Below are 14,979 nucleotides of genomic sequence, written 5' to 3'. Positions count from 1 at the left end.
AGAGAGAGAGTGAGAAATAGAGTGAGAAATAGAGACGTAGAGAGAGAGTGAGAAAGAGAGTGAGAAATAGAGGAGTAGAGAGCAAAAGAGAGTGAGAAATAGAGAAGTAGAGAGCAAAAGAGAGAGTGAGAATTAGAGAAGTAGAGAGCGAAAGAGAGAGTGAGAAAGAGAGAGTGGTTGCTAAGCAGTTAATAGGTGGTTGCTAAACCCTGGCTGGGGTGCCGGGGTGTCCAAACTTTTGACTGATAGCTGCTCCATACAGCAGCTCCTCCATACACTCACAGTACTGGAGGAGCAGGGGAGAGAAGGGGTTCCGTGCGCAGAGCTGCTCGTGTGCGAGATGGAACTCTGGGCCCCCCATTCATTTCTATGGGAAAACTTCGTACGAAAATTGTACGAAAACCGTACGTCGTATCGCTTCGCAACCTGCTATTAATTTAAAGATCTCGGTAAGATCTATAAGCTCGCCAAATTTGGTCTTCGTATCTCAAAAATTGTGGCGGTTACGGACGTTTAAAATTTCGCCCCATTCATTCCTATGGGGAAAAAATGCGTACGTTTACGAAGTTTTTACGAAAACCGTACGATAAATCGCTCCAAAAAGCACAAGCACGCTAAGTTGGCATAGGTCCTACGATCCGTGAAAGTTTCGTGATTCTACGTTGAAAGCTCTAGGAGGAGTAGCGTACAGAAAAAAAGGCGTAAGAATAATAATAATAACTAGAAAAGGTAAAGTTCGTGAACGAACTTTAAGTTGGCTTGGAAAAGAACGCTAATAACGTTAAAAAGTTAAAATGGTTGCTAAGCTTTTTCCGTCTGAAGAGTGTGAAGACTCATTGATTTGCTGTTAACGCTAAATGCTAAAAACGCTGAAATCTAAAAACATTTGGTTAAACGCTGAAATCTAAAAATGTTTGATTAAACGCTGAAATCTAAAAACTTTTGTTTAAACGCTGAAATCTAAAAACATTTGGTTAAACGCTGAAATCTAAAATTGTTTGATTAAACGCTGAAATCTAAAAACGTTTGGTTAAACGCTGAAATCTAAAAACATTTGGTTAAACGCTGAAATCTAAAAACGTTTGATTAAACGCTGAAATCTAAAAACGTTTGGTTAAACGCTGAAATCTAAAAACGCTTGTTTAAATGCTGAAATCGTAAAACTTTTGGTTAAACTTTTGATTGCTAATGTGTTGCTAGGCGGTTGCTATTATTTCTGAAAAAGCTGCTAAGCTGTTGCTAGGCAATTGCTAATGTTTTCCAGGTGGTTGCTAGGCAGTTGCTAAGTGGTTGCTAGGCAGTTGCTAACGTTTTCCAAGTGGTTGCTAGGCAGTTGCTTAGTGGTTGCTAGGCAGTTGCTAACGTTTTCCAGGTGGTTGCTAAGTGGTTGCTAGGCAGTTGCTAACATATTCCAGGTGGTTGCTAGGCAGTTGCTAAGTGGTTGCTAGGCAGTTGCTAACGTTTTCCAGGTGGTTGCTAAGTGGTTGCTAGGCAGTTGCTAACGTATTCCAGGTGGTTGCTAGGCAGTTGCTAAGTGGTTGCTAGGCAGTTGCTAACGTTTTCCAGGTGGTTGCTAAGTGGTTGGTAGGCAGTTGCTAACGTTTTCCAGGTGGTTGCTAAGTGGTTGCTAGGCAGTTGCTAACGTTTTCCAGGTGGTTGCTAGGCAGTTGCTAAGTGGTTGCTAGGCCATTGCTAACGTTTTCCAAGTGGTTGCTAGGCAGTTGCTAAGTGGTTGCTAGGCAGTTGCTAACATTTTCCAGGTGGTTGCTATGTGGTTGCTAGGTAGTTGCTAACATATTCCAGGTGGTTGCTAGGCAGCTGCTAAGTGGTTGCTAGGCAGTTGCTAACGTTTTCCTTGTGGTTGCTAAGTGGTTGCTAGGCAGTTGCTAACGTTTTCCAGGTGGTTGCTAGGCAGTTGCTAAGTGGTTGCTAGGCAGTTGCTAACGTTTTCCAGGTGGTTGCTAAGTGGTTGCTAGGCAGTTGCTAACGTATTCCAGGTGGTTGCTAGGCAGTTGCTAAGTGGTTGCTAGGCAGTTGCTAACATTTTCCAGGTGGTTGCTAAGTGGTTGCTAGGTAGTTGCTAACATATTCCAGGTGGTTGCTAGGCAGCTGCTAAGTGGTTGCTAGGCAGTTGCTAACGTTTTCCAGGTGGTTGCTAAGTGGTTGCTAGGCAGTTGCTAACGTTTTCCAGGTGGTTGCTAAGTGGTTGCTAGGCAGTTGCTAACGTTTTCCAGGTGGTTGCTAGGCAGTTGCTAAGTTGTTGCTAGGCAGTTGCTAACGTTTTCCAGGTGGTTGCTAAGTGGTTGCTAGGCAGTTGCTAACGTATTCCAGGTGGTTGCTAGGCAGTTGCTAAGTGGTTGCTAGGCAGTTGCTAACGTTTTCCAGGTGGTTGCTCAGTGGTTGCTAGGCAGTTGCTAATGTTTTCCAGGTGGTTGCTAAGTGGTTGCTAGGCAGTTGCTAACGTATTCCAGGTGGTTGCTAGGCAGTTGCTAAGTGGTTGCTAGGCAGTTGCTAACGTTTTCCAAGTGGTTGCTAGGCAGTTGCTAAGTGGTTGCTAGGCAGTTGCTAACGTTTTCCAGGTGTTTGCTAAGTGGTTGCTAACTGGTTGCTAGGCAGTTGCTATAATTTCTAAAGTGGTTGCTAAGTTGTTGCTAAGTGGTTGCTAGGCAGTTGCTAATGTTTTCCAGGTGGTTGCTAAGGTGTTGCTAAGTGGTTGCTAAGCAGTTAATAGGTGGTTGCTAAAACCTGGCTGGGGTGCCGGGGTGTCCAAACTTTTGACTGATAGCTGCTCCATACAGCAGCTCCTCCATACACTCACAGTACTGGAGGAGCAGGGGAGAGAAGGGGTTCCGTGCGCAGAGCTGCTCGTGTGTGAGATGGAACTCTGGGCCCCCCATTCATTTCTATGGGAAAACTTCGTACGACAATTGTACGAAAACCGTACGTTGTATCACTTCGCAACCTGCTATTCATTTAAAGATCTCGATAAGATCTATAAGCTCGCCGAATTTGGTGTTCGTATCTCAAAAATTGTGGCGGTTACGGACATTTAAAATTTGGCCCCATTCATTCCTATGGGAAAAAAATGCGTACGTTTACGAAGTTTTTACGAAAACCGTACGATGTATCGCTTAAAAAAGCACAAGCAACCTATTCGGGTATAGGTCCTACGATACTGCAAAGTTTCGTGGTTCTACGTCAAAAGCCCTAGGAGGAGATAGTGATTAAATTTTGCGAATAGAATAATAATAATAAGAATAAGATTACGAAGAACAATAAGTTGGCTTTTCCAAGCCAACTTAATAATAATAATAATAATAATAAGAAGATTACGAAGAACAAGAAGTTGGCTTTTCCAAGCCAACTTAATAATAATAATAAGAAGAATAAGAAGAACAGTAAGTTGGCTTTGACAAGCCAACTTAATAACAAATTTACCTCAGCAGTGCAATTTTAGTCATAAAGATTAGGCTGAATACTGAGAACTGAAGACATTATTATTACAAATTTTGATTAACCTTGCTACTATATACTACTATGATAAAATACTTACACTTTTTTTTTATTTATAATATCCAAGCAGAGCATGAAAAAATTATCATAGTCGAGCTATTCTAAACATAATTGAGCTATTCTAGTAAATTTACTTCAGCAGTGCATTTTTTTTATTTTACAAAATGTGATTAAGTTTGTTATTTTTCTAATCTATTACAAAACTACAATAATAAAATACTTAATATAACACTTGGATATTTTAAATTTAAATTATCATAGTAGAGCTATTCTAAACATAAATAACAAATTTACTTCAGCAGACCAATTTTACTCATAAAAAGTGAATAAGCTGAATACTAAATACCAAAGGCATTTTTCACAAATTCTTTTACATTTGTAATTTTTGTAAGCTATTACAAAAGTACAATGATAAAATACCATATGAGAGCTATTCTAAACATAAATTTACTTCAGCAGTGCAATTTTACTTACAATTTTACTTTTATTTGGTTAAATTTGCTATTTTTCTAAGCTATTACAAAACTACAATGATAAAATTCATAATATAACACTGAATAATATAATATCCAAGCAGAGCATAATGAATTACCATAGTAGAGCTATTCTAAACATAAATAATAAATTTACTTCAGCAGTGCAATTTTAGTCATATATTTACATCAGTGCTGTTATACAAGCTACACGTATGTGTGTTTTTCACAAATGTTTATTAAATTTGCTATTTTTCTAAGCTATTTCAAAACTACAACGATACAATGTATATTTTTAATATTCAAGCAAAGCACGATAATTTACAATATTAGAGCTATTGTTTTAGCAGTGCAATTTAAGTCATATATATATACATCAGTGCTGCTATATAAGACACATGCGGGTGTTAGCTCAGCTAAAGTTACTATGTGAATAGTGACGCTAATTTACTTAATTTCAGTTGAGCGCATATATGAAACCGATCCAGCTGCTTAAACAAATCCTAATGTTAGCGGAAACATTACAATATGACTTACTAAATGAGTCAATGTTCGGTATAAATTATTATTTAAATTTTTTTATATGTTATAATCAATTTGTGATTCACATTACTTCATGAATTGATCGGATGAGTTAAAAAAGCCTTTGAAATGATGGATAAATGTAAATAATTGTGCAGTTTTAGCCTCTTGTCCTCAGAGTGCTTTAGTCTGCAGGTATTGCGAAGCCTCGATCACTGCATGCACGCATAGAGGAACCATTTCAGTGCGGTCACTGCTGTGATCGGAAGCAGAGAGAGTTAACCATCGTACTTGGGAGCTCTATGCCTGGGAACGGAGCTTGTTGCTTGCCTATTACCAACAAATAAACATCACGTTAAATAACGTTCACATACATACAGCTCAAACAAAACAAAACCCACAGACATGACAGAGGGACTTTAACAATCCTCAGCCCTCAATTACAGATATTTTCCATTAATTTCAGCACTTTACATGAGACATCTCAGCTTATTTGGAGGAAATTTTTAACAACCACTGTTGATCTGTAAGAAATGGCCCAAATTTCTGGCCCGAAACCGATCAAATCGAAACATTTTCTTTTACTTTTTTACTGTTTTAACAAAAAGACTGTCTTAAAAACCTCAATGTTTTGTACATTTATTAAATTTTTTTACTGTTTTCTTTTGTATTTTTGGCCCAATAAAACAAGGTACTGAATAATCTGTGCATCCAAGCTTCATGACCAATGGTTCATACTGCTATCCCATTAATTTCGGCATATCAGTATATTTAAATTCTTCAGTTGCACTTGTGTAAAACACAATCTAATTCTAAATCAGGGGCTCCGAGTGGTACCGCGATCTAAAGTGCTTCCACTATGATCGCGAGATCGCTGGTTCGAATCCCGCTCATGCCACCTGCCATCAGCTGCCGGAGCCCCAAAAGAGCACACACAGTTGGTCTTGCTCTCTCTGGGTGGGTACAGTACAGTAGATGGCGCTCTCTCTTTCCCCTCATCACTCCTAGGGTGATGTGGATCAGCACAAGGCTGCATCTGTGAGCTGATGTATCAGAACCGAGTCGCAGCGCTTTCCTCCGAGTGTTACCGCCATGATGCTACTCGGCTACAGAGGTTCAAAAAGAGGCGGAATCTGGCTTCACATGTATCGGAGGAGGCGTGTGCTAGTCTTCTTAACCCTCCTGGTGTTAAAGCATCACTAGTGATAGGAGGAGTCCTAATGAGAGGGTTGGGTGATTGGCCCTGTAAATTGGGGAGAAAATGAGCTAAAAATGAAAAATACATTTATATTTTTAAAAAATCGTATCAAATCAGACAAATTCAGGTAATCATTGCACAGATGGAGATTTTCTCAGGTGGAGACTAAGCCTAGTCTTAGAGTTGGGAGATTTTCCATTGATGTAGGCTTAATCCCACTTCTGGGAAACTGATTAAAATTTTAAAAGCTTATATTTAACATATATTGTCTATATTTGATTAACTAAAGGATGCTTACTCTTCTCACAATGACTGAGGATTCTTAAAGTCCATGAGATATACAAAAAACACAAATGAAAACAATTAACTGGGGTAAATATCTGACAAAAAATATTAAATACATCAAAGCGATACACTTGATAGCACCTACTTATGATTTTTTGATAAAATAAATATATATTTTTTATATATTTTTTAAAGTAGAAACAGTGCGTATAAGAGAATTAGTGTAGGCACTGAATAATTTAACACATGCAAGGCAAAGCAGTGAGAGGAAAATTGCGTACTGCAGAGAGCGCTTTAGGAAAGTTGTTAGTAATAAACTGCAATTCATTTTATATATATATATATATATATATTAAAATACTGCCCTCCATACCCCCCATCCTGCTGTATCTCACCTCAGTAGTAGAGTATAGCCATGAATAACTGTTTTAATACATTTAATCTATTTTAATACAATAATTTTTATTACTAGGCTGTAATAAAGGTCTAATTTGGATTCAATTCTAAACTAAAGCCTGAGTGATATGGATCCAGAGACCCTATCTACAGTATCTACAGTATGTACAGCAGCAGGTCTTACATGGCAGCTCCAGTCCGGGGTGGCCGCTGGTGTTGCGGACGCAGGGAGGGGAGTGGCGTCCGTCGGCCATGTCGGATTCAGAGCACTGCGCCTCCCCATGAATTACAGCCAGACCCAAACGCAACCGCTCAGCGTACGACTGAGCCCTGTGCTCAAAACACACACAAACACAGGTCAATTACTTTTAAATCACATATACACATTTTTTACATACACAGAATTATCATTGAAATGCACCGCAAAAGGCATGTACTAATTCTCTTAATCAATCATGGGTGTGGTTAATTCTAGGCTTAAAGTGAAATAATAAACCAATCAGAGAGTCACTTGCTCATCATTCTCTTTAAGAGTAGAACAGGTGAGCTCTGTCTTTGGTGGATTGCTATTGTAACGGTGCAGCTACCTGGACGTGTCCAACAAACTCTTCTCAGCAGAGGAAACTGAGCTGCTGGTTGACGCTGTGAAGGAGCTCCAGCAGCTCATTTATGGGAACAGCAATGCTATTTTATTTACTATTCTGTTCAAAAGTTGCTTGACTTAAAAAAAACATTACAATACAATACAATACAATATAATGCGTGTGTGTGTGTGTTTGTGTGTGTGTGTGTTTGTGTGTGTGTGTGTGTGTACACACCTCTTTGCAGCAGAAGGGGACTTGGCAACAATAATGGCATTTCTGTAGTCGGGGATCTGAAAGAGATAAAAGTATACAAATAATATAAATATATACAGCTCTGGAAAAAATGAAGAGAGCACTTCAGTTTCTGAATCAGTTTCTCTGATTTTACTATTTATAGGTTTATGTTTGAGTAAAATGAACATTGTTGTTTTATTCTATAAACTACAGACAACATTTCTCCCAAATTCCAAATAAAAATATTCTCATTTAGAGCATTTATTTGCAGAAAATGAGAAATGACTGAAATAACAAAAAAGATGCAGAACTTTCAGACCTCAAATAATGCAAAGAAAACAAGTTCATATTCATAAAGTTTTAAGAGTTCAGAAATAATCAATATTTGGTGGAATAACCCTGGTTTTTAATCACAGTTTTCATGCATCTTGGCATCATGTTCTCCTCCATCAGTCTTACACACTGCTTTTGGATAACTTTATGCTGCTTTACTACTGGTGCAAAAATTCAAGCAGTTCAGTTTCGTTTGATGGCTTGTGATCATCCATCTCTGTCTGTAATGTTTACTCACCTCTTCTTGGATGTACTGTAGGAGGAACGGGGAGGCGCGCAGATTATCCACGGGGAAGCTGAAGAACCCCTGGATCTCCTTCTGATGGAGGTCCATGGTGATGATGTGAGACAAACCTGATTCATAACAGCAAACGATGAAATATTTGTAAATGTGGTTACAATAAACATTTATTTAATGTTTAACAGTACTGTAACTTCGGCTTTAAGCTGCTGCTTGTTTACCTGTAACACTAGAGCATTAATAAGCAGCAGGTTATAAATGTAGATAACTGATGGTAATCACAGCAGCCCTGTAAAAGATCATGAGCGGAAAATGCTCCTTTTCCTCCAAGCTTCTTAATCGGGCAGCCCAAGTTTATAATCTATTTTTTTCTTATAATATTACAACTTTACTCACTTGAATTTTCCTTGTATGCAACTATATACTATATATTTTAAAACCAGTCATGATGCAGCACTGTTCGCAGTGTGTAGCAAAATGTTTGTACATAGCCTATTTAATATAAAATGCAGCTTATAGACAGGTGTGGCTTTCAATAGCCAGATAATTACGAAAAATTAACAGATATACCTGCTTTGGCCAGCATGGACGCCAGAAGTTTACACACGATGGATCCTCTCTTCCTCATCTTGCACTGTTTACTGTAAGGGAAGTATGGGATAACTCCGATAATGTTTTTGGCACAGGAGGTTTTAAGTGCATACGCCATGACCAGCATCTCCATGATAGCTGTGTTCACATCTCTGAGAATTACATAAAACACACATTTACAAGCAGATTAATTACATTTAATTTGACTAAAGCAAAGAAAACTGAAGAGCCCAGTAAATAAGGCAGATTACAAAGATTGTAAATATAAGATTAGAAATCTTTGCATGGGAGAAATGTTTGAATTACCTGGGAATTGTTTGGATGATGAAGATGGATTGGCCTCTGACGGACTCTTTGACATCGACTCTGGTTTCTGTCACATTAGAATTAAAATGAATTTAAGTCAAATGTAAATATTTATTTAGTTTAAATGGCTTAAGTCCTATCTGGATGGGATTAGTTTCTCAGGAAAACATCTGCGTAAAATATTTCACACTTCTACTCAGTGATAAAACTCCTGCATCCGGACTGCAATTGAAAAAACAGGAGGATCAGTGAGATTTGAGGCTTTTTTCGCGGTCACATGACATCACGGCATTCAGTAGCTCCTCCATTTCCACTTGCTGTTGTGTTTTTAATGTGGATCTCCATGGAAACCGTGGCGCGCCCAAAGTGTAATAACGGTGCGCGGCAGTGGACAAATATCTATTTTATTACAGGCAAGGAGACGAAACTCAGAGCTGTGCGTCCGGACGGCACTAAAATTACCGGAGGAGCACAGAGTTCAGAGAAAAACAGTAGATAATTCAGCCTGTAATTTTCTCAGAGGACGTCTGAGAAATAAAACACCTACATGATCGTTCTGGACGGGAATAAAATCACAGAGGATAAAAACCCCCATAAAAGAGAAAATTACCCCAAAACGCCAAAACTATTCCTGTTCAGAAAAGCACTGAAGCCAACATTTTTGGCCTAAACCTAACTCAGTGTGATTAACTTCACCTGTGTTAGCCTCCTGGTAGACCACAGATTTCCCCAGCTCCACTCCAAGGCGCCTAAAGAAAGAGAGAATTCTTCAAATTAGGTAAAGAATACTAAAAGTACATTTTCAATTTAATATACCTGTTTAAACTACACATTATATATAATCTGTGTTTTCATAAACGTATTTTTAAGCAATATGCTGTAAATTAATAGATAGAAAATATATCTCTAGGCATTAAATACAATTTGTTTCCAAGTAACATTAAGGTGTACACAATAGCTGCATCAATAAAAAGTAATACATTTACAATATACTTTAAGTTTATTATAAAATTATGTTTAAAAAACTCCCACTTAAATCTACTTAAGTTTGCAGAAGTTATATGAAAAAAAAACACTCAAACCTAATGCTTTTATGATGTATTTAAATTAGAGTTGCACGGTGTACCGAAGGTTCGATTCTTTTTCGATACTACGTCATCACAAACGATTCGGTTCTTTAGCGTTCGATGCTTTCGATACTGTATATAGCCCAGTCACTAGCTTCAAATGAGTCAAATTAGTAGGCGCGATTTGATTCAGTTCATAAGAAAACGGATTCACACCGCAGCAGTCGGTGTGGCAGGATTCAGATAAACTTAGTGTTCTGAACAAATGAATCGATTCACGCGCAAGCCAGCAGAGCAGCAGCGAGTGTAGAATGGCGACGGCTAAAATAACAGATGTCTCTCGTCCGCGACTTGTGGACAAAACGGGCGCGAGGAGTGAAGTGTGGGAAAATAGTCTGAGATGTAGGCATCTGTTTTTTATTGATATTTTTATTTTTAAATAAAATAACGAAAACTGAAAGTGAAACTAAACTACTTTATTAGCGCTGTTTTCACTCCCGCAGTTGTACAGGGGGGTGCCGATTCTGTCCGCGAAGTGGGAGTCGGATTCAGTAGCGGATTCGGCACAAGCGCGGCGGCACCTCGCGGTCCGCGGTGTTAGTTGTAAGCGCTCGCGCTAGCCGCAAAATACGACAGAAAACACTGAGGGAGCTGCAGAATTATGTATGGGACTAGAATATGAGCACGAGGAGATCAAAGAGAACCTTTACCTGTGAGTAGCTCACATCAGAACACGCAAATCTCTCTCTCTCTCACTCTCGCTCTCTCACTCTTTCTCTGTGTCTCTCTCTCACACGTGAACGCCTCCGCGTTTGACCTGCAGCACTGTGTTTAGCTGTTCTTAAAAATCATTTTAATTAAATAATAGTTCTATGCTTCTATGTTACAGTGTTATTTAACATAATTCTGATCATATTTCGCTCATTTAGCAGTCAAGCACCCTGATCTCTACAAAGAGCTGAGAAGTCGACAGGTAAGTGGAGTTAGTCAAGATACACTCTGTCTGTAGCTTTACTAAGATTTACTAGCGACTGCTAGTAACTCACGTTAACACGGAGAGGAGTGTGCAGGAGTTTTGTTTTGGACCCGTGGTTTTCTCTATTTCTCCATTATCCCATTGGCTGTGAAACATGAACTCAAGATGTTCACGTTTTCGCGTTTCCATCGCAAATCTGTGGTCAGGCACGTAGCCTGCTTGCTCGTTACACTGAACATGGGCTTATTAAAAACGGTAAACGGTTGATTAATATAACGGAGCAGTGAGTGTTAAAATGAACATAACATTGTAATGTTCTTCTGTCTCTTTATTTTCCTTATTCAGAACTTAACTTCTGCCCGCCCGTCAGGTTCACATAGTCAGGCTACCATTACCTCTGGTTTTAGTTTTAGTTTTTAGGAAGTGTTTAGATAATTATGTTATAGTTAAGGTTATAATAACGAAACTTGTTTTTTGTACAAATGTTTCATTGTAGAATAAAAACGTTTGCACCGATTGTTCAGTGTTCAATCCAGTTCAGTCAAAAATAAACATTTTATGTTCAGATATTTTTATTGTTTTTTTTTCTTCCAAGTATCGTTTTGGTATCGAGAATCGTGATACTACAGTTGGTATCGGTATCGAAGTCAAAATTTTGGTATCGTGACAACCCTAATTTAAATATGGCTTAATTACAATTTTAATGCACTTATGTTGCCGTACGTTGTTCCAAAACTGTACATTTAGTGTGTACTTAATGTATGTATTATTTTTTATGCTAAAATATGTACTTTTCCATGGTAAAAACACTTAAAAATATACTTGAATGCACTTTTTTTTTTTCAAGGGAAAACAGACAGTCTATGACCTTCCTAAAACCCACACAAACACAGTCAATCAATAGAGGATGAACTCAGATTATGTAAGGACACCAATCACTGCAGCTCCAGACTTTACTCCCATTTTTACATCCTGCAAACTGATTCAGTATTAGCAGCACATATCCGTTTCTGAATTCTGACATTCTTTATTTCTTGTATTGTTTTTTTTAGTTCTTATTTTTTATTACCTGTATATTCTTTTAATTATAATGTCTTGTAATTTTCTTAACATTGTTCTGCATTATGTCTTATTAAATTAATTTATTATATTCCAATTTTATACATTTAAATTTTATTATAAATATATATTTTTCCCTTTAAATGTGTAATTTTCTATATCTTACTTTTAAACTTGTTCTGCATTGTGTCTTAAATCTTTCTGTAAAGCATCTACCTCTTCACAACTTTACAACTGATGCTCTCAAACACATTAAGAGACAAGAAATTCAAGAAATCAACTTAGACAATAAATTAACTCTTGACGAGTTTAGCACAGCTGTTAACTGAAAGCCTGAATTACAGGTGACTCTACCTTATAATAAATTTGACTGAAAAAATCAAGCAGAGGACGTAAAATATAGCGTTAAAACATATTCTGGTTTGTTTAACAACTTTTTTTGTTTTCTACTTAGTTTGGATGAGTTTAGTGTTATTTTATAGTGCAGAACATTTTAAAATAGTGAAAAAACACTGAATTTAAGGTGTTTTTAAGGTTATACTGTATATACTAAATATGAATTATAGGTAATCCAGGTCCTGGATTTAGAAAATCCACTCCGCAATTTTGTTCCAACTGCATGGGCGGCTATGCGGCAGCCGAGGTGCCGCATATCTGCCCAGGCAGTTGAAACAAAATAACGGATTGGATTTTTTAAATTCTGGACCTGGATTGCCCACTTCCAGCTGAATAGTTAGCAAGCAAGCTAAAAAAGGGATGTTTTAAACCCAATAATAGCTATATCAGACAAAAACAAAGCAAATAAACGTGTTTAAAAGCTGTAAAAATGGATAAAAAGCTACATACTCTGTGATTTTCTTGGCAAGTTCGGTGCAGGCAGGGGTAGAGTTGGCGGAGAAAACCCGGTAGCCGCTTTTCGGGACGTTCATTCTTCAAGTTTAGCAGGTGAAGCTAGCTATCTAGCTAATTAACTATTAAATAATAACGTTAACTAACGATAAAAATGGGTGGCGAACCTCCAAATGTGGAGAAATGTCATTAAAACACTCGCTAAGCTAGTTAGCTAACTGTGGTAAAACGGAGAAAGCAGCAGCTGCTGCCGTTAGCTTAGCTTAGCTTGGTTATCTTACTGACTAACATTTACCTCAGCTCAGCTTAGCTTAGCATAGTTTAGCTTAGCATAGTTAGCTAACACTCACACACACTCCCGCAGACTTTAGCGTTAGACGCCGAGGAGTTTGTTGCCAAACAACCGCCGTGAAGCGCTCCTCCCCCGGCTGACCCTCTCACAGAGCCCCGCTAACTCCTGCAGCACCGCCCGCAGGTCTGGAGAAGTTTAAAAACACATTAAATTCAGTGTTTTTTCATTATTATTTTAAAATATTCTATATTGTAGACTAATACTAAACTGATCTAAATCTAACCTATCAAGAAATCATTGATTTTCTCAGTCAGCTTTATTGTCTGTTTAATTTGAACTTTCAATACGTTTTGTTTATTCTTATTTATATATTTATTTTATTCGTTCTTTATTATTATGTTTTTTTTTCTATTCCCATGTTCATCATTTCTTATCATTCTTATTTATCATTTTACTTTACTTTTACTATTATGATATTTTCCTTAATTTTATATTTTATAAATTCTTTACTTTTTAAGTGTCTTTTTTAAAATTTGCATTTTTTTTTTTCATTTTATGTATGTATTTTATTCACCTATATGATATAGTAAAATTTAAAACCCGTTTTACTTTTATTTATTACTTTTATACTATTTTGTTCCTTATTATTGCTAATTTCTTATTAAATATTTTCAATCTCAGCATTGTAATTGAGAATCACCTTCAATGTAATCCTGAGTGAAAATAAAGGTCCATTGATTGATCGATTAATGAGGTCACCTGGAATTCAGGCTTTCAGTTAACAGCTGTGCCTCGTCAAGAGTTAATTGCTTGAATTTCTTGCCTCTTAAGCATCAGTTACACCAGATATATGTAATAGAGTTGTTATACTAGTGGTATCTTACTGTAATATGAAGAGTAACTGTTTATTTTACCTTGAGTGTATTGACAAATATCTTTCAGTTATGATTACTTATCTCAGTATCTATAATTACATAATCATTGTGTGAAACCTTGTATTCTATATGCATAGCCAATACTCACATTGTATTTGATCATTTTTATTACTCACAGTGTATTTTACACGCATTTATATAGAAGATTAACCAATAATCACAATATATTCTTTACATATATAGTAAAACACTGTTTGATCAGGCATGTGACTAACACCGACCTTATTATACATAAGGCGTTTACTAACGCATAGGACCTATTATATGGCGGACTAACCACGCGCCACTAACACATTAACATATAACATATGAGAACTATTGTGAGACTCGTGTAGCTCATGCTTAAAGCATTTCGTTTACTGCATGTCTTTGACTAACGACCATCAATCATCATCTAGTGCACTCTGGATGAACTAAATTGATACAAAGGAGGCTTTAGGATGAACAGTGTGGCCTTTCTCTCTGTGCGTGCAAAGTCCTTCACCTACCAAAGCGGGAGGAGGACGCGCGCACATAGGGAGGGCGGCACTGTCTAATTACTGGAACAATATCACACTGTCTGACTGGACCCAGTCAATTCTTAAAACAATACCACACTGTCCGGCTGGACACAATCAAGGCCAAACACTAGTGGTCCGGTCAGACCTGTGAAACTTGAGTACTAACACGTGAAATTACACATGCTAACATGAGATGATTTTAGCAACGCCTCATCAGCCGGTTTCACGTCATTTGGGGTATAAACATGGAGTCAGATCAGAGGGGGGTCAGAACTTATACTGGGACGGCTAATAACCGTTTCTTTTGTATGTTCTCCTGGATCCAGTTCTGTGTAATAAATACTTGGTTTGCTTTCAGCTTCACTCCACCTGTCTGACTCTCTCTATCAAACGAACACGCAGGGGAGTTGTACCCCGGACGAGAGGTGGGTGTGGACCCATCTTTCATTTCCTTTTCTACAACAAATAGTACATGTGATAGTACTGTTATAATACTGTGATAGTACATGTGATTTTTACTGTTTTAGTTCTGTGATGGTATATATGCTTGTATTGTTATATCACTGTAATAGTACATGTGATAGTACTGTTATAGAACTGTTAGCCTATAGTACTGTTATATTAC

General features: G+C 37.5%; 1 protein-coding gene across 4 annotated transcripts in view; it reads right to left on the bottom strand.

The window, feature by feature from the left end:
* prpsap1 (phosphoribosyl pyrophosphate synthetase-associated protein 1) overlaps positions 1–13,163 on the bottom strand; it is a 72,103-nt gene extending 58,940 nt beyond the window's left edge. For 2 of the 4 annotated variants that reach the window (XM_049468141.1, XM_022671430.2), the window contains exons 1-8: positions 12,625–13,163; positions 9,373–9,425; positions 8,677–8,743; positions 8,350–8,522; positions 7,777–7,892; positions 7,206–7,261; positions 6,572–6,717; positions 4,800–4,838 (exon numbers count right to left, since the gene is read on the bottom strand). In XM_049468141.1, coding sequence (XP_049324098.1) covers positions 4,800–4,838; positions 6,572–6,717; positions 7,206–7,261; positions 7,777–7,892; positions 8,350–8,522; positions 8,677–8,743; positions 9,373–9,425; positions 12,625–12,707 — 733 coding nt within the window. In that variant the 5' untranslated portion in view covers positions 12,708–13,163. The remainder of the gene's footprint in view (positions 1–4,799; positions 4,839–6,571; positions 6,718–7,205; positions 7,262–7,776; positions 7,893–8,349; positions 8,523–8,676; positions 8,744–9,372; positions 9,426–12,624) is intronic. The other 2 variants (XM_049468143.1, XM_022671432.2) reach the window with 2 other exon arrangements.
* Between the last annotated feature and the right edge of the window lie 1,816 nt (positions 13,164–14,979).

This window comes from Astyanax mexicanus, chromosome 19, assembly GCF_023375975.1.
Source record: "Astyanax mexicanus isolate ESR-SI-001 chromosome 19, AstMex3_surface, whole genome shotgun sequence".
Classification (NCBI taxonomy): domain Eukaryota; kingdom Metazoa; phylum Chordata; class Actinopteri; order Characiformes; family Acestrorhamphidae; genus Astyanax; species Astyanax mexicanus.
This window is presented reverse-complemented; position numbering and strand designations above follow the sequence as displayed.